This window comes from Citrus sinensis, chromosome 8, assembly GCF_022201045.2.
Source record: "Citrus sinensis cultivar Valencia sweet orange chromosome 8, DVS_A1.0, whole genome shotgun sequence".
Classification (NCBI taxonomy): Eukaryota; Viridiplantae; Streptophyta; class Magnoliopsida; order Sapindales; family Rutaceae; genus Citrus; species Citrus sinensis.
This window is the reverse complement of record NC_068563.1, coordinates 27784414-27804489: the sequence shown is the minus strand read 5'-3', so window position 1 is coordinate 27804489 and position 20076 is coordinate 27784414. Positions and strand designations below refer to the sequence as shown.

Genomic DNA, 20076 nt, shown 5'->3' with positions numbered 1-20076 from the left:
ATGGCCAGAAAAGTAAAAATCAACCTCATGTCATCTACATAGAAAACCAACAGTGAAGCCTGGGTAGTAAGTTACATATTAGCAACACCCAAACCAGTGAACTAAAGAAGAGATAATGTAAAACTATAGGTATTTTGAAATTGTTAAGGATAATAATCAAAGAGCTTAAAATGAGCTTCCAAATGTATTAAAACCACCAACTTTGACATCCAGCAGCTGGTCTATAAACTTCACAACTCAATTTAGTGCTATTAACCAAATTCAGAATATAAAAATCCGAACACCCACCACAGCCAGTTAAGCAGAAAGATAACATCCCAATTGCTCAACAGCAAACTGGTGGAAGCAAATAGGGCTGTTTGCAGAAACATTGATGCAAAACAAAAACAGACAAGAAAATAAAAAAAGACAGAAAATAAACCCTAACTATTGTAGACAGACCCATAAAAATTTCTCATTTCTTCTTGGCTGCGGACTTGGTGACCTTCGCACCTGTGGGATCCTTCTTCTCAACACTCTTGATAACACCCACAGCAACAGTCTGACGCATGTCCCTAACAGCAAAACGACCAAGGGGTGGGTAATCGGAGAAGGTTTCAACAACCATGGGCTTGGTGGGAATCATCTTAACCATTCCGGCGTCTCCATTCTTCAAGAACTTGGGCTCCTTCTCAAGCTCCTTGCCTGATCGCCTATCAATCTTCGTCACGAGCTCAGAAAACTTGACGGCAATGTGGGAGGTGTGGCAGTCAAGCACTGGGGCATATCCATTTCCAATCTGGCCAGGGTGGTTCATGATGATGACCTGTGAGGTGAAGTTGGCAGCTTCCCTGGCCGGATCATCCTTCGAGTTGGAAGCAACAAAACCACGCTTGAGATCCTTGACAGCAACGTTCTTCACGTTGAAACCAACATTGTCACCCGGAAGGGCCTCCTGCAGAGCTTCGTGGTGCATCTCAACAGACTTAACCTCAGTTGTCAATCCAGAGGGGCCAAATGTCACCACCATACCAGGCTTGAGGACACCGGTCTCAACGCGACCCACTGGGACGGTTCCAATGCCACCAATCTTGTACACGTCCTGGAGTGGCAGACGAAGGGGCTTGTCTGAGGGCCTCTTCGGCTCATTGATATTGTCAAGAGCGTCCAGCAGGGTTGGACCCTTGTACCAGTCAAGGTTGGTAGACCTCTCAATCATGTTGTCACCCTCGAAACCAGAGATGGGCACGAATGGGACTTTCTCGGGGTTGTATCCAACCTTCTTCAGGTAGGAAGAGACCTCCTTCACAATTTCATCGTACCTAGCCTTTGAGTACTTGGGGGTGGTGGCGTCCATCTGCACAAATGAATTAGCAAAGGCAACATTAGCACACTAGCTAATCAAGACATAAAACAAAACAAGTGAACCTCGCAAATTAAAACATCACCGTAACTCATGCAGTGCTCACCTTGTTACAGCAGCAAATCATCTGCTTCACACCAAGGGTGAAAGCAAGCAAAGCATGCTCACGAGTCTGACCATCCTTGGAGATACCAGCTTCAAAACCACCGGTGGTGGAGTCAATGATAAGGACGGCACAGTCAGCCTGTGAGGTACCGGTAATCATGTTCTTGATAAAGTCACGATGTCCGGGAGCATCAATGACGGTGCAGTAGTACTTGGTGGTCTCGAACTTCCACAAGGCAATATCAATGGTAATACCACGTTCACGCTCAGCCTTGAGCTTGTCGAGCACCCAGGCGTATTTGAATGACCTCTTGTTCATCTCAGCAGCTTCCTTCTCGAACCTCTCGATCACACGCTTGTCAATACCACCAAGCTTGTAGATCAAGTGTCCGGTGGTGGTCGACTTTCCAGAGTCGACATGGCCGATGACCACAATGTTGATGTGAGTCTTCTCCTTACCCATTATGCAAATCTAGTATAAAACCTAGAACAAATATGGGAAACACATTCAGAAGAAGAATAACAAAACAACATGAGTTAAACCATATTACTCTCTTAAAACATAACATCACCAGATTTCACATCAAAAGAATACACTCTAATGACATAAAACATAATGGATTCAAAATTGTTCAAACAAATACACAAAAGACCAAATCAACCCCAAACATACAAGCATAATAAGAAATTGTAACTCATTAACGTATCATCAATCAAATTATCAAATATTACTTCACTGTCAAGAGATTTAATCTTCATAATTAGTTCCAATCAAAATCATCCAAATCAAGATTTTAATACATGTTTAGCAAGAAACAACTAAACAATAACATATAAAGTTAAATAAACAAAATCAGAAATAGTAAAAGGAGTAATGGAATTATCTGCACAAAAAAAAAAATTACAAACGAAGAAACAGATAATTACAAATCTACATATCAATTATCAACTCCATCTTACAACACTAAAATCAAAACCCGGAAGTAAAAACATACAAATTGTGAAAACAGACATAAATAAGAAACAAATCATATTAATCTTCAGAACCCCAAATATAAAAACGAGAGAGAGATCCGAACCTTGATATGAAATTTGCTAAAAGGTTTCTCTCTCGCCGACTTGCAGAAACTGAGAGCGTGTAGCGAAAATGGAGGGTGTAGGAGAGAATGCTGTGCTTTTATAGAGAGATTGCCTGATTGGCCTTTACGTTTAGGGTTTTGTCGTAGCCGTTGGATGCGGAAAGCAGATCGACGGTATAAAATATATGGGTTCCTTGTCGAATTTATTACTGGCTTTTAAAGTGTGTAATGAAACATCGTGGCTGCAACATTAGCACATCCTCGCATGCAATTACATTATTATCCTTATGGATGATGATGAAGATGGTGGACTTGACGTGGCTCTTTTCTCCACAAATATATTATATTTACTTTTTAAATTGAGGAATCGAAAGTAGAATTGAATTGAAATTATTGATGGTGTTTATTTTATAAAATAAAAATAAGAATCAGAATCAGAATTATAAAATTTTTTCCGAATTAAGAAATGAGAGATTAATTTTGAAGGAAGATGAAATTAGTCTCTCATCCCGAGACTGCCTATTATGACTTCGTTAACTTTTATTATTTCAAAAATGTCCTTAAAAAAAAAAAAAAAAAAAAAAAAAAAAAACTCAGCCAAATCTCTTGCAATCCAGCTGCAACCAAACTATCGCTAATAAATAAAGCACCGTTGTCGTCATTGTTGGTCATTGGTTGTGAAGTAGCTGCTGGTCGCCAGTGTTGTCTTCGTTTGGGCAGTTTTCAACGCTGTGCGATCCAGCAGGAATAGCATCGTCGATGATAATGTCGATGATGTTTACGACAATGATGATGATGTCGCCACTGATTCGTTGCCGTTGATGATGATGATTTTGATTTTGATTTTTATTATTATTATTATTATTATTATTTTGAGAGATGGCGGAAGGAAGTTGTTCATTTTGGAGCTTTAGCATTTAAAAACAATAAAATGTTATTTTCCTGTTTCCTTTTTTAAAAGTGTACAACATTTCCATCACGGTCGGCTCAACCATATTTGGAGTGTTAGACAAATGGTTCTAATTAATTTTTCTTAAAATTTAAGATAAAAAATATATATATTAGTTATATATTATTTATTGAAAATCAATTCTTTAAACACTCTAAAATGTAAAATTATTAAATAAAATTTTATTATACTATTACTAATTCATGAAATTTTAATTCAATTATAATATTTTCACTTTTTTTTAACTCAAATTACATCTTTTTTACTACTCCTTTTCTAGATTAAACTAATTTTTTTATTCTTCTATTTTCTAAAGTTTTTCGATATAGTTTTATTTCAAAATAGATAAAATAACACACACAAAAAAGTAGATTAATAAAAGAATATATTAAAAAAGAAATAAGAACAAATAAATAACACAACTAATTAAGAGAATAATAAAAAAGATAAAATCTGTAATTTATCAATTTTGTAGGAATTAAAACTACAAAGTACTACATTAAATAAGCTTTATATGAATTTGATGGTTTATTTAGGAAAAGATAATTGTAAAATAATAATAAATTAAATGAATAATAATAACTTTTAAATTTGCTTTCCCCTTTTATATACAAAATAATCATCTCATGAGGCCTTAGTGTAAAGCGGGCCCCTAGAAAACCGCCTAAGTTACCTAGAGGTTGAGCCGCTACTGATTTCCAAACTATTACAAATTAATTTACGAAACACGTATTTAGTGTTTTTTGAATTCAGAAAATAAAAAATAAGATTTAAAAAACAATATTAAACGGCTCTTGATATTTCTTTTGTTTGGTACTATATTCTTAAGAACTTTATTCTAAAAATTTCAATTTTTGTTTTAAATCAAAGATAAAATGCTAAAAATAATGAGTTAAATGAGTTGGTTCGGGTGATATAATAATGATAATGAGTGGGTTCAAGTATATGTAATTTAATACAATATGATAAGAACATGACACGAAACCACTTAAAGACGACTTATTCACCAGATCTAATTATATGTAACTTAGCAGTTGCCTGAATAAATTTTTCTCAGACATTGTTTGTGAGAGTATATTTTCAAACTATGCTCATAAGATCTTTGAACTATATTGTAATGTAGATTTTCATAAGATTCTATATTGCAATATAAATGTAGATTGTAAGTTTCTAACAATTCAAAACGTATGTATATAATTATAAGAAAATGTATGCATGTGTGCATATTTTATATGTATTTTTTTGCATTAATAATGTGTTTAAACTATAATTATTATGTAACTATTGTGAAACTATGATGCCCATATAGTTGACATAATAAAATCTTTTGTGTTGAAAATAAGAGAATTTAATTCAAACTCTGCTCACATAAATAGAAAAGAATTGAGATGCGGATAAGGTAAATAATAATAAATTACAAAAGTACTGCAGTGTAAAAAACATATAAGGTCTATAGTATACTATATGGTGCATAAAATAATTTAAAATTTCTTGATATTTTAGTCACTAATTTATTACTACACATAAAATACTTCAAAATATTCATGTAACTAACTTACATTATTTTAATATTTTATATAATAATTTATTAATACTCGTCAATGTAAAATAATAAAACTTACATTAATAGTATTAAAAGAATGAAATCAATTAAACATAAGACATGTCATCTATGTCCTCAAATATATGCAAACGCTATGTCGTACAAACTGTTTGTACATGTCGGTCATGTCATATAAACGGTGAGTTTATAAACGACTATGAATACAATTTTCACTCCCGAGTTTGCAAATTACATGTTATCTATGTATTGAAACCATAAACAACATGTTACCAAATTTTCATAAATTGTACAATATGTCACATTGTCGCCTATATTATGAAATTATAAACCACATGTCATACTTTTTCCATAAATTATAATAACACGTAATTTATGTGATGGAAATTATAAACGATATGTTACACCTAAAATGGCAAAGATTTTCCTCTCTTTTTCTAACTTGATACAAACTAGTAAACCACTAGATTAATTGACCACATAAACTATCACCATTTTAATCTAAATTAAAAATCTCAGATCATTGCTATTTGATAAGAAGACAATGTTTGATTCTAAAGCAAGCAGATACTATCTTATATTTTATCAGTCCCTGTTGTTACATGGTTTGTCTTCGCTGTCAGGCAAAATAAATTGATAAATATTCTAAATCGCTATGAAAACAAATAAGATTAGAAACACGGCCAAAATTATTCAGAATCTAGGCAAAATTGTATGTTCGTTACTTAATATATCAACGCTCAGGAGTGGATTAGCATTAAGCTTTTTACTCGCATAAATAAGGTATGGTCACTAGAACTTGAAAGTATGAACTTGCCTTTATTTAGAATTTGTTTTTCCAAAGTGTAATTTGTAATTTCAGAGTGTTTAGCCAGCGTAAAAAATTTGAGCCATCAGTCGAAGGCCTGGATCTTTAAAGCTTAGATTGAATTAGAGGAACGTAACATAAGCCGGTGATTAGACAAACCATATAAAATTATTGAGTTCTTTTCCCCACTTTGATTATATATTGCTCAGGTTGATGATTATATACTGCTCAGGTTGATGTTCAATGACAAAAAACTCCATATTGGATTGCAAAGCTATATATTGCTCATCACATAGGTATGCAAAAGTTCATCACATAGGTATGCAAAAGTTTTTATTTTCATCATCACAGTTGCATCACATTCACTCAGTCAAAGCCACCCACATGCACATCAATCTTTCGTTTCTTTCAGAATTCACAAGAAATGTTTTAGCCTGTTGTCTCATTTCTCTCATATGATCGACAAAGTTAGAAACATCAAATGGAACCATCAAAAACAGTCGCCCATTCTCTCAGGGCAAAATTTAATACAACACCTACAAAATATATGAGCACCGACTAAATTTTCAAAATCGAGCACTAACGGCTAATCTTGAAACAAAATGTTTGACATCCAAAAACTGGTTTATCAACTTACCAAAAAAAAACTCTGATATAAAACCAAATTCAGAGAATTAAAATGAAGTCCCGTAAAACAAACTAAAACACGACAAAAATAGCATAAACAGAGAAAATAAAAGCTAACTATAGCAGATAGATCCCAAAAAACTCCTCACTTCTTCTTGGCTGCAGACTTGGTGACCTTGGCACCTGTTGGATCCTTCTTTTCAACATTCTTAATCACACCAACAGCAACAGTCTGACGCATGTCCCTAACGGCAAAACGACCAAGAGGTGGGTAGTCAGAGAAGGTTTCAACAACCATGGGCTTGGTGGGAATCATCTTAACCATTCCAGCATCTCCATTCTTCAAGAACTTGGGCTCCTTCTCAAGCTCCTTGCCTGATCGCCTATCAATCTTCGTCACGAGCTCAGAAAACTTGACGGCAATGTGGGAGGTGTGGCAGTCAAGCACTGGGGCATATCCATTTCCAATCTGGCCAGGGTGGTTCATGATGATGACCTGTGAGGTGAAGTTGGCAGCTTCCCTGGCTGGATCATCCTTCGAGTTGGAAGCAACAAAACCACGCTTGAGATCCTTGACAGCAACGTTCTTCACGTTGAAGCCAACATTGTCACCCGGAAGGGCCTCCTGCAGAGCTTCGTGGTGCATCTCAACAGACTTAACCTCAGTTGTCAATCCAGAGGGGCCAAATGTCACCACCATACCAGGCTTGAGGACACCGGTCTCAACGCGACCCACTGGGACGGTTCCAATGCCACCAATCTTGTACACGTCCTGGAGTGGCAGACGAAGGGGCTTGTCTGAGGGCCTCTTCGGCTCATTGATATTGTCAAGAGCGTCCAGCAGGGTTGGACCCTTGTACCAGTCAAGGTTGGTAGACCTCTCAATCATGTTGTCACCCTCGAAACCAGAGATGGGCACGAATGGGACTTTCTCGGGGTTGTATCCAACCTTCTTCAGGTAGGAAGAGACCTCCTTCACAATTTCATCGTACCTAGCCTTTGAATACTTGGGGGTGGTGGCGTCCATCTGCACAAATGAATTAGCAAAGGCAACATTAGCACACTAGCTAATCAAGACATAAAACAAAACAAGTGAACCTCGCAAATTAAAACATCACCGTAACTCATGCAGTGCTCACCTTGTTACAGCAGCAAATCATCTGCTTCACACCAAGGGTGAAAGCAAGCAAAGCATGCTCACGAGTCTGACCATCCTTGGAGATACCAGCTTCAAAACCACCAGTGGTAGAGTCAATGATGAGGACAGCACAGTCAGCCTGTGAGGTACCGGTAATCATGTTCTTGATAAAGTCACGATGTCCGGGAGCATCAATGACGGTGCAGTAGTACTTGGTGGTCTCGAACTTCCACAAGGCAATATCAATGGTAATACCACGTTCACGCTCAGCCTTGAGCTTGTCGAGCACCCAGGCGTATTTGAATGACCTCTTGTTCATCTCAGCAGCTTCCTTCTCGAACCTCTCGATCACACGCTTGTCAATACCACCAAGCTTGTAGATCAAGTGTCCGGTGGTGGTCGACTTTCCAGAGTCGACATGGCCGATGACCACAATGTTGATGTGAGTCTTCTCCTTACCCATTAGGCAAATCTAGAAAAAACCTGGAGCAAATAAACAGAACACAAATTCAGATAGATCCAATGCCAAAAATACATTAAGTATTTTGATAGAAATCCAATCCTCATATAGGAAACCAATGACAAAACAAGCCCAGTTTTAACAACAACAAGCAAGTCTAGATGGCCTAGGAAAGCTAAATATTTTAAAGCAGCTTATTTTACCAGAACATTATCATCTTACTCTACAATTTGGAATCAATGACAAGATCAGATATGGCAAATTTGTTTATTATCCAACAACAACATTGTAATCACCTAGTGCCTAATTGATCGAAATTTGTTCAAACAATTACCCAAAAGTCCAAACAAACTTGTATTCAAATTTATTTATCAATAATCAATAACTATCAAAATCATTCATGAAAAAGATTCAACCAGACTATTAACTCACAGTAACATCAACTAAATCAAAATCTTAATACATGTTTGACATGAAAGATAAAAATAAAAAACAAACAATTTTAAACACTAAGACATGCAGTTAAATAACAAACATAAACACAAAAACAAGAGAGAGAGAAACAGATCTTAAAAAACCCGCAAATTAACCAAACTTTACACATAAAAATCGAGACCCCACATCCAAAAACACATGCTGATTATGATAAACACATACGAATATGAAACAAATCAAACAACTCAAGCCTAGATAAAAATTTCAACATAAACTTAAGAAAATAAAAGAGAGATCCGAACCTTATTAAAATGATATTCGCGAAAATGGTTCTCTCTCGCCGCCCTTCGGAAATTGAGAGAGTGTATTGTAAAAGAGGGTTTCTGCGTGAGAGGGTGCTGTGATTTTATAGAGAGACTTGGGCTTTGCGTCTAGGGTTTTTCTCTCAGCCGTTGGATCGGAAAGGCAGATCTGACGGTTTGAATAATACGGGTGCCTTGTCGGATGTCGTATCGTATGTTGCTTTACTGCGTGTAAACATAATGGCTGCAGCATTAGCTCATTCTTACATGCAATTACTTTATTATCCCCGTAGGTTTTTATCCATTTCCCCTCCCCCCCCCCCCCCCCCCCCCCACCCACTAAATTATGTACTTTGGACTGGATTTTACGAGGTCATAAAAAAAGTCTTTATATACTGAAGAAAAATTACCAATTATATCTGTCGGTTTATTACTAATTAATTGATAAGGAGACAAATCTGATAAGTTTTTTTTTTTTAAGATTAAGAAATGTATTTTAACAGTAACAAGATCAGATTATTAGATATACAGCAAAGTCAAATGCTTCTAATTGATTGGAATCTGGATGCTTGTGTTTTAAAATAGTAATTAAATGGTAAATAACGGATAAGTAATATTATCCATTTATTTGTTAACCTTAATAATATTGCCACTCCGATAATCTATTTTTTATTAATTTTGTTATTGTTAATCGTTATTTTAGCTTTCAGCCAAAAATTTTGAAAAATAAAATATCTTCCAAATTGTTGAAAAATAAAATATATTCAATTTATTAGTGAGTGGAGAGCAGCACAGCCGCCGATTAGTTCAAAATAATCATTATGATGGACAATATTTATCGTATCTCACAAAATGATCTAAGATATTCTGAAAACTTCTTTTACTTAAAAAATAAAATTTGTTCCCAAACACAATATCATAACCAAAATGAGTAATGATACAGCCACAAATTCGTGTACATATTTATTTTGTACAAACTGATGTGGCATGATAAGATTGATTAAATTAAATATCACTTGGCCCACATGATTTGTTTTTATTAATTTATATTTTCATTCAACCAATGAATTAATGCCACGTCAGTTTGTACAAAATAAATTTGTACAAGAGTTTGTGGCTGTATCATTACTCAACCAGAATATTCTAATCAAAGCCGGATAATAACCCCAAACTTAAGAGGCAAGCAACTTAGAAAGACTTTCACTCTTTTAGGACTCTGCTCTACAACTAGATGAGATAAAAGAGAATCATGGCTTAGAGAAGAAAGTTCTTTAAATGACTTCATACGACATATGTTGAAATAATGATGCATTTAACATGTCACTGAAGGAGGCAGGGCATCTTTTGTCCTGTTCATGCCCCCCATCAGTGGATTTAAAAATGTAGGGCTTGGAGTTGGAGCTGCCAGCAGACTCATTCAGTTATATGCCATGGGGGTGCTTCCCTACTAAAGTTCCACAAGGAAAACATATTATAATAATGTGGGGTGGCATTCTCTGGTTTTTGTTCTTCCACAGTTGCAGCTGGCTTTTGCTCTTATTAAGACAGCAGGTGCTTCCTGTCTTGCTCAGCTTGGAAGCATGGTCTGATCATACTCCCTAAGTCCATGCCCCTTCCAACCAAATCAGCTCATATCTGATCACTGTTCGAGAAATCTTGGCTTTTTTCACTGTTGCTCGTACATCGACCACACGCTACATATCATCCTTCCACCAATCCTGCTGTCTTAAATGCCTCATCTTTTAACTGCTGCAAAACCTGTTTATAAAAACACACAAAAAGATCAGAATGGCCCCTTAACCATTAAAATAACAGACAAAAATCACTAGGTAATGAGGCCACAAATTACACAAGGAGATAAATAAAATTAAAAAGATAAAAACCAAGTTCAGTCCTAAAAATGTCCTCTAATCCCATTGCAATATGAAGACATGTTTGAGCACAAGTGCTTTCAAACAACCATAGTTGCTTATCAAATAAATATTTCCTAACACAAGAAAGATAAAAAGGAACTTTGGTTTCCACTTCAGTACCTCTGGTGGGATGCATACAGATTAGCATGCCTGCAGAAGAGAAGAAACCATCCAATGAGAAGACTTCAGAATCTAAAACCCTATATATGCAAATAGCAGCATCTGATGCACTTTGCAGGAGAATGATAGTGTGCATTATTAAGAAGTGTCTCAAGGCCAGTGGCTGGTAGTATTCAGTAATCTATAAAAACGCAATGCCTCAAACACAACCACTAGCATGAAACAGCAGCTCCCTCAAAAGAACAAACCAAGCAAATACTTGGACTCCATCTCTCCCAGCGAACTACGAAAAAACTGCCCAACGATTTTGATGTTTTGTCATTGTTGTTAGAGATGTGCATATTGAGTATTCAGTCGCTAACACTACTCTCTCGACAACACAATAATGGGAAATCTCATTTTCATGATGTAGAAGAATCAATCAGTCCACCACCATGAACATCAAACTTGAAGGTCAAATGATAAGCACTCAATGGACTGCTTTCGATGTGCTGACCAATACAGAGATTTATCAACTGCAAAGAAAACATCTCCACCAAGGCACCAACCACATTTGCACAGTCATCATTGACAATCTGCATAACACGAAGAGAGACTTACATTTCAAAAAATTAAAATGCGCTAAAAATAGATCTGTACGACTTAAGCAATAAACAAATACATCATTAGAAATTGTGATTCCTGATGCGCATAAAAAAAGTCATTGGAAGAACAATTTGCCTAGATATCGGGGTAACCACACAGCAACAAACATTTCCACGGACATCACTCTTATGTAGACTAATCACTCTTATGTAGACTAAATTGGCTCGCATGTACCAAGTTATTATGAAGAGGGGAAATTAACCGCATTGTACTATTCTGTCATAAATAAATACTGGTGATGCACTCTACAATTATTCAAAATATTTGCATAAATCTTGCTCTACCATTCTGAGCTCATCACCCAAAAGTGCTAAAAAGATTAATTATCTAGAACCAAAAGCAACCAATCAACTTAAAACAGCCTCAAAAAATGCCAGCTGTATCATACTACACAGCATATAAAACACCCAGAAACTAATTCGAAGTTTTTAAAAATTGAAAAAATAAAGTTTGAAACTTACAAATCACGGTCAGATGATAGCCAATCGTCGTGTGTTGCGGCATGCAGTGCTGGTGGCGAGCGACGGCGGGGAGGTGGAATATCGACGGCAAGTGGCGCTGCGTGGTTCCCTCAACTGTCTGATCTGTGATCGCAAGTTGATTTGGCGCGCCATAGGTTTGATGAGAAGGAGAAGCGAAGACGGTTTCAGGTGGTTTGCAGCGGGGTAGCGGCGCCGGCAAGATGATTTTGAACTTTGTGTTAGGCAGGCCGGTAGGGATTTGCATGGATATGCTGTCAGGCGGCTGCGGCTGAGTTTCACAAACATGACACCATCCTCATTAATTTCGCAGTTATGACCAGCCTTAGAGGAAATGTCTAAAATGACCTTAAAGCAGAAGCCTTCGGCGACCCCCTTCTTGAAGGGAAGAATTGGCATAGGCCGATAAATTAATAATTCGTAACCATCAATGTAATATTTACATTTTGGATTAAAGTAAAAATTTTAGTATTGAAAGTATGAAGCAAGAGTGTCAGTGAGAATAAGTTGTCTACTTAAACTGAAATAAAAATATGAAATGAAGATTATAATCTAATTTATGTGTTTATTTTGTCTTGAATTGTGAGTAAATTATTATAAATTATAATTTTACCCTTATTTAAAATATTATAGTTTTTAATTATAAAATTAATAAAAAATATATTTGATGAATAAATAATTTATTTTATTATATTTATAAATTTATAATATTTATTAATATTCTTAATTATGTACATCACAATTTTTTAATTTTAATTTTAATTTTAATTATGTAAATTAAAATTATTGATAAGGGCAACATAAATAAAACATTTTTATTATTAGCATAGTACAAAATTAATATTTTCTTAAAATAAACTATTTATTATTATTTATTATTAATATTAAATAAATATAATACTATTATATTTTCAAATAAGATAGTATATAGTATATTATTAATTCTCTATTAGTATATTATTTTTAAGTAATTTTAACTTAGAATCAAACTAAATTATTATTTAGTTTGATATAATAATATCATTTAAATAAATATAATAGTATTTAAATTTAATATACTTATATTAAATTTATTATTATATAAAATAATAATATTATTTAGTACAAAATTAATAATTTCTTAAAATAAATTATTAATTATTAATATTAAATAAATATAATAATATTATATTTTTAAATAAAGATAATATATATTAATATTATTAATTCTCTATTAATATAATAATATTATTTTTAAGTAAATTTAACTTAGAATCAATGCAAATTATTATTTAGTTAAATATAATAATATTATTAAAATAAATATAATATTATTTATTTTATTTTATTAAATTTAATAAAAGAAAAAAAGAAAGAGTTGAGAGTGGATTCTCACAAAAAAAGAAGAGCTAGGAGTGAATTCCCACCCCCATTTTAAAAATAAATAGGATCTACGGAGTGAGATTTATAATTTTTCTTTATATGTAAGTAAACATTAAAGTGGAAAGAATGTACACTTTTCACCCCACTCCGAAAAGGCGAAAAGTAAACAAAAGATAAATGGACTGACAAATTTAAAACCTTTTAGGACTGCTTTACAACTAGGTTCCCGTAAAAAGCGAATAATGAATAAAAAAATAAAAAAAGCAAGCTCCTTATCTTATTAGTAAAACATACTAGTGGTACATTTACAAGTCACTGAAGGGGACAGGGAATCTTTTGTCTTATTCAAGTTCGCCCGTTTACCGACGCCAGAAACCAGAACTCATGCCGCCCAACACTAATTTAAAAAATGTAGAGCTTGGAGCTATCAGCAAACTCATATAAGCAAAACATATTCTATTAACGTGAGGTGACAATGTCCCTTCGCTCAGGATTTTGTTTGTATCCACATGAAGTTTGAAACAAAGAGCTGTTAGTCGGCAACCTGCTTGGCTGCTCCCCGTGGCAGTGTTTACCAGCATAAACAATTAAGGTGCAGTGACAGAATCTTCTTTGCAACTGGCAGTTTTATCCATCTACATGCGAGTAAATCTTGCTAACAGTCACTGGCAAAAATGCACAATGATGGAATGAGAAAAACTTGGTAAAATATTAGAGGCAAAAGCAGAAGTATCATCTCATCAGAAAAAAATAATACCAGAATCAGCTTAGATGTGTGGCTATGCACTATTGGAAATTTCAAGGGAAAACCTATAACTACTTTACAAGGCATCAATCAAATGGTGTCGTCACATCAGTGACAAAAGGAAACTTCAACCAGTTATTGTGTTTTCTACTTTTATATGAGATTGACTTCGAACTAACCAAACCAGATTACAGATTAAGTTGTATACCAAATGTGATTGTGACCCTTCCTACCATTCCAATGCCAAAGTTACTTCTGCATGATTATCAGTGACCGTTTGAGTAATGCGTTGTTTAGAAGATACTGAAGGATCTAAGGATCATGCTACCATTAACTTTGAACGACCGTACTTCTCAATCTATTGTCGAGGAATTCAGTATTATTCAAAATTTTCTTACATTCAAAATGCACACACAGCCAGGAAAACCAAAGTACATCAACTGGAAAGATTATCACGTTGCAGTATCATATATATTAAGTCCATAGCTTGTACCTTTACAACAGAGAATCTGATATTTTCAGCCCTCTCAACCATTAAAATTGTACATTCACTAAGATTTCATGATCATCAAACTCCATAGAATTCAACTGTTTGCAGTTGCTTGACTGCAGCCACTAGAAAAATGAAACTTCAATTCTATCTTTATCTGCAAGAAAACATTGGACCTTCTCAGTCAAATTTCAACTAGTCTACTAAGCTTACAAGATAATCAGGAGATATAACCACAGTGCAAAACATCACAAACTATTATTCTTCCACAAGTCCATTTAATAGTGAGATCTCTCACCTGGGTGTTTGCATATTCACATTTACCTACAAGTGTATTTATATAAAAAGTCTGTTCTTGATTTCCCTTTTGCTATTTTTTTGAACCAATTTATATACCAGATTCCATCCAATCACAACTCTTAATTTCAAAATGCCTATGATCCTAATTTATATTAAAGTATCAAAGCAATGGCAAAATGCGTCTGGTTTACAGCATATTAAACCATATAAAATTTAGAAATAAAGATATTCTAACCATTTTTACCTTAAATGGTGTCTGATTGAATTTCCAAAGTCATCTTCAAGTACATCTAAAAGCTTCGTGTATGTATAGCCATCTATGAGGTTTTTGTTTTGCAACTCCTTCAACAATTTCATCGCTTCTCCAGCCCGTCCTCTTCTGCAGATTTCATCCAAGACTGTCCTATATGTAATGAAATCAACAGGCCTCTGCTTTTCAATCATCTCCCAAAGATTTTTTACCGTCTCCTCAACCTCCCCATTGAGAGCCAATGCACTCACAAGCGAGTTATATGATTTACTACTTGGAACAAAACCCTTCCTTTTCATCTCATCGCACAACTCCCTAGCATTCTTTGTTCGACCTTGAGCACATAGCCCATGGATCAAGTAATCGTAGGAAAATGAGTTGGGCAGGCAATTATAGACCACACCCATTTGATGGAATATTCTAAGGGCATCATTGACATGATTTGAGAGTATGTACCCTTTTATCATAGAATTCAATGAGAAAATATCAGGTTCAATCCCATCATTGACCATTTGCTTGAACAAACATCTAATAGTCTCCATATACACATGATTTATGTAAGTATTTTTTCCCCGACTCAAAAAAGCTGTGAAGAGAATATTGTATGATCTGATTGAAGGCCTACATTCCAAGTTCCTACTATTCTTCATATATTTAAACACATACACAGCTCTACTCAACTTCCTAGCTTCAGCGAAAAAATATATTATCGTATTGTAAAGAGCCTCAGTACCACAAAAACAAGGAGTTGCAAGCATTTGATTAACCACACCATCCATCTCTTGGTACATCTTCGCTGCACCAAGCTTCCTTGTCATGATGTGATAAGTGGACGCGTCGTGCCTAAACCTAGGCTGCTTTGATGCCCAATTAAATAGCTCCAAACACACTAAAGGATCCTCTTGAAGAGTCATAACATTACATAACTCTTCATTATTGAATCTTGGCGGGAGTTCAGACACTGCGCAACGAAATTGTGTGTCATCAAGTGCAGGCTTGCTGTCAGCTTTTGACCTTTTACCAACTCCTCTGCCCGAAGACCTTGATAGAGCTATAGCTGAGTAACAAGAACATAAAATTGCATTTGAAGACAATTTCAAATGCGGGTTAATCTGGGTTTGGCTCAAATAGTAATTAGACAAAGTTTTAGAATTATGAGAACTGTTTGTGCAGCACAAATGTTTGTTAAATGTTCCGTGAGAGAAAATTTGCCTCAACCAATTTCTACCAGCTATGATCATCATATAGAAGACAACGGAGCTACCCCTTAAACGTTAATTAAATAACGCATAAGTGATTGAAAACTATAGAGGAAATCACTAACAGTTCTTTTGGAATTGAAATTATCTTACAGCGAATATACCAACGAAACGAAATGAAGAGCTGACTATACAGATACAGCGTGGCTTTTGACTGGTATCGAGATTAATGGATTTTTTTTTTTATTTACTCAGTAAACAACTGAAACTATAAGGGTATTTAGGTAAACTGACAAATGAAGAAACAGCGAACGAATCAGATGTAGCCCTAGTTAGTCACGTGATTGGCCTCTATAAAAACTAAGCAAACCTTTTTCCTCATCACTCTTTGCCCTCCCTCTTTTCTTGCTTGCTCTGCGGCTAGGTTTCAATTGTCTCTTCGAAGGTAAGCGATCAACTACTCAGCTTGATCTAGTGTTTTGCGTCTAATGCTTTGTTCGATTGATTGATTGACTGTATTTGCTGATTTGAAATCGTATCTGATTGATAACATCTGACGGTCTTTTTTAATTTATTGTGCATTTAGATGATCCGATCTGTTTGTTTACTTGGAAATTCGATTGATTTATATGCTATCGTATATGTACTTTATGTCTGTTTTGATTCACATATATTTCGTGATTAATTCATAGGTTTATTGAATATATAATATGATCTAAATGCTTTCGATTTGTACTTATTTTAGCTAAGCTCAGTCTAATTCTATAAATATGTAGCAACTCTGTTTTGTAGATCTATGTATTTATGGCTCATGATTTCTTTACAAGGTGCATTGGAATATAATATGATCTAAACGTTGCTGTTTTGTGTTTATTATAGTGTAGCTCAACCAAGATTTATTGTTATTTAGCGACTGTGTTACGTTGATCTATGTCAATATGTTATCAATTGTTCTTTTATTTTATGATTTGTTGAATCTAATCTGAATTATTTGTTTCATTGATTGAGAATCTGTTAATATGGCCACTTTTTAAAATTATGAATATTTTTAGCAGATGTTTTTGAATATTTCGGTTTCAAAGTAATATTTGTTTAGCAAAGTTTGTATAGATTTGCCAGTACTTTCCAAATTGTTACTGTTGTGCGGCATAGTTTCAGCTTGATTCATGGACACTAAACTCAAGAAAGCTGTTATTAGTGTCTGATGATTGAATGATGATTATTTTGATTCTTATGTGTTTTGTTTCCTTCTCTTGATTGTAAATGGATTATGAGTTTTTAATTTGCTCGTTGCTGGATGTGTTTGTGAATGCCCTTTACTGTACTGATTTTTCTATAGTAAGTTGTCCTATTAATGTGTTTATGTTTTTTTTCCCCAGTTTCAGTTAATTTAACAGCCATGGGTAAGGAGAAGACTCACATCAACATTGTGGTGATTGGCCATGTCGACTCTGGAAAGTCGACCACCACCGGACACTTGATCTACAAGCTTGGTGGTATTGACAAGCGTGTGATCGAGAGGTTCGAGAAGGAAGCTGCTGAGATGAACAAGAGGTCATTCAAGTACGCCTGGGTGCTCGACAAGCTCAAGGCTGAGCGTGAACGTGGTATTACCATTGATATTGCCTTGTGGAAGTTCGAGACCACCAAGTACTACTGCACCGTCATTGATGCTCCCGGACATCGTGACTTTATCAAGAACATGATTACCGGTACCTCACAGGCTGACTGTGCCGTCCTTATCATTGACTCCACCACCGGTGGTTTTGAAGCTGGTATCTCCAAGGATGGTCAGACTCGTGAGCATGCTTTGCTTGCTTTCACCCTTGGTGTGAAGCAGATGATTTGCTGCTGTAACAAGGTGAGCACTGCATGAGTTACGGTGATGTTTTAATTTGCGAGGTTCACTTGTTTTGTTTTATGTCTTGATTAGCTAGTGTGCTAATGTTGCCTTTGCTAATTCATTTGTGCAGATGGACGCCACCACCCCCAAGTACTCAAAGGCTAGGTACGATGAAATTGTGAAGGAGGTCTCTTCCTACCTGAAGAAGGTTGGATACAACCCCGAGAAAGTCCCATTCGTGCCCATCTCTGGTTTCGAGGGTGACAACATGATTGAGAGGTCTACCAACCTTGACTGGTACAAGGGTCCAACCCTGCTGGACGCTCTTGACAATATCAATGAGCCAAAGAGGCCCTCAGACAAGCCCCTTCGTCTGCCACTCCAGGACGTGTACAAGATTGGTGGCATTGGAACCGTCCCAGTGGGTCGCGTTGAGACCGGTGTCCTCAAGCCTGGTATGGTGGTGACATTTGGCCCCTCTGGATTGACAACTGAGGTTAAGTCTGTTGAGATGCACCACGAAGCTCTGCAGGAGGCCCTTCCGGGTGACAATGTTGGCTTCAACGTGAAGAACGTTGCTGTCAAGGATCTCAAGCGTGGTTTTGTTGCTTCCAACTCGAAGGATGATCCGGCCAGGGAAGCTGCCAACTTCACCTCACAGGTCATCATCATGAACCACCCTGGCCAGATTGGAAATGGATATGCCCCAGTGCTTGACTGCCACACCTCCCACATTGCCGTCAAGTTTTCTGAGCTCGTGACGAAGATTGATAGGCGATCAGGCAAGGAGCTTGAGAAGGAGCCCAAGTTCTTGAAGAATGGAGATGCTGGAATGGTTAAGATGATTCCCACCAAGCCCATGGTTGTTGAAACCTTCTCTGACTACCCACCTCTTGGTCGTTTTGCCGTTAGGGACATGCGTCAGACTGTTGCTGTTGGTGTGATTAAGAATGTTGAAAAGAAGGATCCAACAGGTGCCAAGGTCACCAAGTCTGCAGCCAAGAAGAAGTGAATCGGGTTGGTTAATGTTGCTTTATCCGCAGATGGAGTCTATTTTAATAATTGTAGTTATACAAACTTGGTTATTTTTGGTACTGTTATAGTTCGATGCATGCTTTCCTTTTTAGGTTTTAGTTTGTTGCCTTTGGTGTCGGGTACCGATTCCCAGAATTGGGTGCTTGACAGGCGGTGGCGCAGCTCTAACCTGGAGTCTCAATTTTATTAATAGTTATGGTCTTTGTTTGTATTGATACTTGAGGTGGTTCGGTTTCATCTGAATCGGCTCAGAAGTTTTGTCATTGTGTTGTTTCTGCGGAATTGATATCTACTTTTCGTTTTTCTATTCTAGTTACTGTGCTCTCTACTTAGCTGTGGTCTATTCTTTACATGCATATTAATATTCGGTTTAATTTTTTCATGCATGTGATTCACTTGTGCCTATGTTAGTCTATATTATAATAATTCTGAATTGCTTGTTTCATTTCTTGGCATAATATCTTTTGCTTTGTTTAATATAGCAGATGGGTGAACTTTGAAATGAAGCGATCCACTCACCATACAAGTCAGTTAAAAGAAAAAAAGTAAAATTTCGTTTGATTATCCAATTGTTTTCAGCTGTTACCTTTAAAAAACAATCGGCAGATTGTGCTGCTTAGCCTGTACAATTCGTTCATTTGCATGTTATTCTTGATGAAAAACACCTGACTGCAGCAAGTGGTAAATTCAAAAGCTCCACAAGTCAAATCGTGTAAAGGTTCATGCCACAATTTATGCTTCTGGTTTAAAATAGATTAATCGATCAGCCCAAGTCCAAGCATCGAGCCCATTTGATTATTTTACGAATTGCCTTGCACGTGCAGCCATTAGATTCCTTTCTTTTTTTTTTTGGGTTTTCATTTCTCCTTTTTTAAATGGAAAATGCTAG

At 35.8% G+C, this 20076-nt stretch overlaps 4 protein-coding genes and 2 long non-coding RNA genes across 7 annotated transcripts; 2 read left to right on the top strand and 4 right to left on the bottom strand.

The window, feature by feature from the left end:
- Nucleotides 1–153: 153 nt before the first annotated feature.
- On the bottom strand, nt 154–8953 carry LOC102617716 (elongation factor 1-alpha-like). Of its 2 annotated transcripts, none has more exons than XM_052432563.1 (3): nt 8807–8953; nt 1449–1931; nt 154–1336 (listed from the first exon to the last, which is right to left on the bottom strand). In XM_052432563.1, the coding sequence occupies exons 2-3, from the start codon at nt 1908–1910 to the stop codon at nt 455–457; spliced, it is 1344 nt and encodes a 447-aa protein (XP_052288523.1). In that variant the 5' UTR covers nt 1911–1931; nt 8807–8953; the 3' UTR covers nt 154–454. The 2 variants fall into 2 exon arrangements, with proteins under 2 accessions (XP_052288523.1, XP_006488149.1); XM_006488086.4 differs by lacking the exon at nt 8807–8953 and adding an exon at nt 2527–2693.
- Nucleotides 442–6983, top strand: LOC127899234 (uncharacterized). The gene is made up of 2 exons (XR_008051223.1): nt 442–593; nt 6756–6983. It is a non-coding gene; the product is annotated as an uncharacterized LOC127899234 (long non-coding RNA).
- Nucleotides 6329–8956, bottom strand: LOC102617424 (elongation factor 1-alpha). The gene is made up of 3 exons (XM_052432564.1): nt 8807–8956; nt 7611–8092; nt 6329–7498 (listed from the first exon to the last, which is right to left on the bottom strand). The coding sequence occupies exons 2-3, from the start codon at nt 8070–8072 to the stop codon at nt 6617–6619; spliced, it is 1344 nt and encodes a 447-aa protein (XP_052288524.1). The 5' UTR covers nt 8073–8092; nt 8807–8956; the 3' UTR covers nt 6329–6616.
- A 1104-nt stretch (nt 8957–10060) lies between these two features.
- LOC102617234 (uncharacterized) lies at nt 10061–12476 on the bottom strand. Its single transcript, XR_371783.3, has 3 exons — nt 11946–12476; nt 10840–11414; nt 10061–10564 (listed from the first exon to the last, which is right to left on the bottom strand). It is a non-coding gene; the product is annotated as an uncharacterized LOC102617234 (long non-coding RNA).
- Nucleotides 12477–13488: 1012 nt separating this feature from the next.
- On the bottom strand, nt 13489–16550 carry LOC102616531 (pentatricopeptide repeat-containing protein At2g27800, mitochondrial-like). The gene is made up of 3 exons (XM_006488083.4): nt 15105–16550; nt 14564–14717; nt 13489–13990 (listed from the first exon to the last, which is right to left on the bottom strand). Exons 1-2 carry the CDS (start codon nt 16352–16354, stop codon nt 14714–14716), a joined length of 1254 nt encoding a protein of 417 aa, XP_006488146.1. The 5' UTR covers nt 16355–16550; the 3' UTR covers nt 13489–13990; nt 14564–14713.
- Nucleotides 16551–16590: 40 nt separating this feature from the next.
- Nucleotides 16591–19499, top strand: LOC102578002 (elongation factor 1-alpha). The gene is made up of 3 exons (XM_006488084.4): nt 16591–16754; nt 17689–18170; nt 18283–19499. The coding sequence occupies exons 2-3, from the start codon at nt 17709–17711 to the stop codon at nt 19162–19164; spliced, it is 1344 nt and encodes a 447-aa protein (XP_006488147.1). The 5' UTR covers nt 16591–16754; nt 17689–17708; the 3' UTR covers nt 19165–19499.
- Nucleotides 19500–20076: the final 577 nt, after the last annotated feature.